The 2,713-nt window shown below is 50.5% G+C and overlaps 1 protein-coding gene across 1 annotated transcript; it reads left to right on the top strand.

Annotated features, from left to right (window-relative positions):
• Window positions 1-40: 40 nt before the first annotated feature.
• Window positions 41-2,413, top strand: FTJAE_14219 (DNA helicase INO80; the record flags this gene model as incomplete). The annotated part of the gene is made up of 3 exons (XM_037347430.1): window positions 41-2,069; window positions 2,117-2,191; window positions 2,244-2,413. The coding sequence occupies 3 exons, from the start codon at window positions 41-43 to the stop codon at window positions 2,411-2,413; spliced, it is 2,274 nt and encodes a 757-aa protein (XP_037198773.1).
• Between the last annotated feature and the right edge of the window lie 300 nt (window positions 2,414-2,713).

The raw sequence follows: 2,713 nt of genomic DNA, 5'->3' as shown, positions 1-2,713 counted from the left end.
CGAAATGGGTCTCGGAAAGACTGTCCAGTCCATCTCCGTCATGGCTTACCTTGCTGAGAAGCACGATATCTGGGGACCCTTCCTTGTTGTTGCTCCTGCTTCTACTCTCCACAACTGGCAGCAGGAAATCGCCAAGTTCGTCCCCGAGTTCAAGATTCTACCCTACTGGGGCGGCGCCAATGATCGAAAGGTTCTCCGAAAGTTCTGGGATCGTAAGCATACGACATACCGAAAGGACGCTCCTTTCCACGTCTGTGTTACTTCGTATCAGCTGGTTGTCTCTGATGTGGCCTACTTCCAGAAGATGAGATGGCAATACATGATTCTTGATGAAGCTCAAGCCATCAAGAGCTCTCAAAGTTCTCGATGGAAGGCATTGCTCAACTTCCACTGCCGAAACCGCTTGCTTCTCACTGGTACACCCATCCAGAACAACATGCAAGAACTTTGGGCACTTCTGCATTTCATCATGCCATCGCTCTTCGACTCACACGACGAGTTCAGCGAATGGTTCTCCAAGGATATTGAGTCTCATGCACAAAGTAATACCAAGCTCAATGAGGACCAGCTCAAGCGTCTGCACATGATTCTCAAGCCTTTCATGCTTCGTCGTGTCAAGAAGCATGTGCAGAAGGAGCTTGGTGACAAGATTGAGATGGATATCTTCTGTGATCTCACTTACAGACAACGCGCGTATTACAGTAATCTTCGAAACCAGATTAACATTATGGACCTCGTCGAAAAGGCTACCATGGGCGACGACCAGGATTCAGGTACACTGATGAACTTGGTCATGCAGTTCCGAAAGGTCTGTAACCATCCTGATCTCTTCGAGCGCGCTGAGGTCAACTCGCCATTTGCTTGCGCCTACTTTGCTGAGACCGCGTCGTTTGTCCGCGAGGGTAGCGAAGTTGCCGTGGGTTATTCTAGTCGCAACTTGATCGAATACGAGCTTCCTCGCCTTATCTGGAGAAATGGAGGCCGAATCAATAAGGCAGGCCCGGATAGTCAGGTTGCAGGCTGGAAGAACCGGGCACTGAACCACATGATGAATGTCTGGAGCCCAGACAACATCCGCGAGAGCTGTGATGGATCAAAGGCATTCTCATGGCTTAGGTTTGCTGACACCTCTCCCTACGAGGCTTATGAGGCTACGCACCAAAGCTTGATTGTCCGAGCTGCCAAGGAGCTCCAGAAACGCGACAGACTTGGATACATGAATGTTGCCTACACTGATACTGAGGATCAGAACTACACTCCCGCTCATGCCCTTTTCCAGATCCAGGCGCGACAGAACCGAAAGCCCCTGGCGGACATTACTAGTGAAGGTGTCTTGACCCAGTTGATGAACGTCGCTCAAGCAGACTATAATGAGTCTGGTCTCGGCCGCCTGGAACCTGCTGGTAGACCTCGCGCTTCAGCACCTCCAATCCAGGTGTCTTGCCGCAGTTGGGGCTCTGAGGCCGAACGTAGCGAAGCCTTGTTTAACGCACCAATTCGCAAGATCCTCTATGGCCCTACCTTCTTTGAGGAGAAGGCTCTCGTGGAGAAGAAGCTTCCCATGGAGTTATGGCCTACTCGTGAGATGCTGCCTAAGCCTGATCATGAGAAGAAGGGCTTCACCAACATCTCTGTTCCTTCTATGCGGCGCTTTGTTACTGACAGTGGCAAGCTGGCTAAGCTTGATGAACTGCTGTTCAAACTCAAGAGCGAGGGCCATCGTGTACTTCTCTACTTCCAGATGACTCGCATGATCGACATGATGGAAGAGTACTTGACTTACCGCAACTACAAGTACTGCCGACTGGATGGTTCTACTAAGCTGGAAGATCGACGAGACACCGTGCACGACTTCCAGACCCGTCCCGAGATCTTCATTTTCCTTCTGTCTACTCGCGCTGGTGGTCTTGGTATCAACCTTACCTCAGCCGATACTGTGATCTTCTACGACTCCGATTGGAACCCCACAATCGATTCGCAAGCCATGGATCGAGCGCATCGTCTGGGTCAGACCAAGCAGGTCACAGTCTATCGTCTCATCACGCGCGGCACAATCGAAGAGCGCATTCGTAAGAGAGCAATGCAGAAGGAAGAGGTTCAACGTGTCGTCATCCAGGGTGGTGGCGCNNNNAGGGTGGCAAGCGACGCAAGGCCGAGAACACGGCTAGTTTGGATGAGATGTATCATGAAGGTGAGCAAAACAGTCTAAGTAAGGCCTTGAATTCCGAGCTAACACATTTCAGGCGAGGGTAACTTTGACGATGGATCCAAAGGCCTATCTGGTACAGCAACACCAGCTACCGCAGCCACACCTGGCGACAGCGACAGCAAAGGCAAGAAGGGTAGAAAGGGGACAAAGCGAGCCAAGACGGCGAAGCAAAGGTTAGCGATTGCTGATGGTATGATGGAGTGAGGGAGGTCGACAGCGTCAACTGGCAACGCTTGTAATATCAAACGCAAGACTTTAGAGCCGCACAGGCTCACGGGAAGACGATGGGAGTTATTCATGTATCTGCTACGTTACTTTTTTTTTTATCTTTTTCTTGTTGTCATGGCGAAGGAATCGTCAATAGGGGGAGTTGGAAGTGAAAATGCCGATAAACTATAGCAGGGCAGCAAAGCATCGTCTTGGAACAGAGGCATGTATTATTACTATAGACGGAGGGTAAACAAAGTATATGTGTCTGTCGTGTGCAATTGTGTGTGTGTGTGT

The sequence above is a fragment of the Fusarium tjaetaba genome, assembly GCF_013396195.1.
Source record: "Fusarium tjaetaba strain NRRL 66243 chromosome Unknown NRRL66243_c0000621, whole genome shotgun sequence".
Taxonomy (NCBI): domain Eukaryota; kingdom Fungi; phylum Ascomycota; class Sordariomycetes; order Hypocreales; family Nectriaceae; genus Fusarium; species Fusarium tjaetaba.
This window is presented reverse-complemented; position numbering and strand designations above follow the sequence as displayed.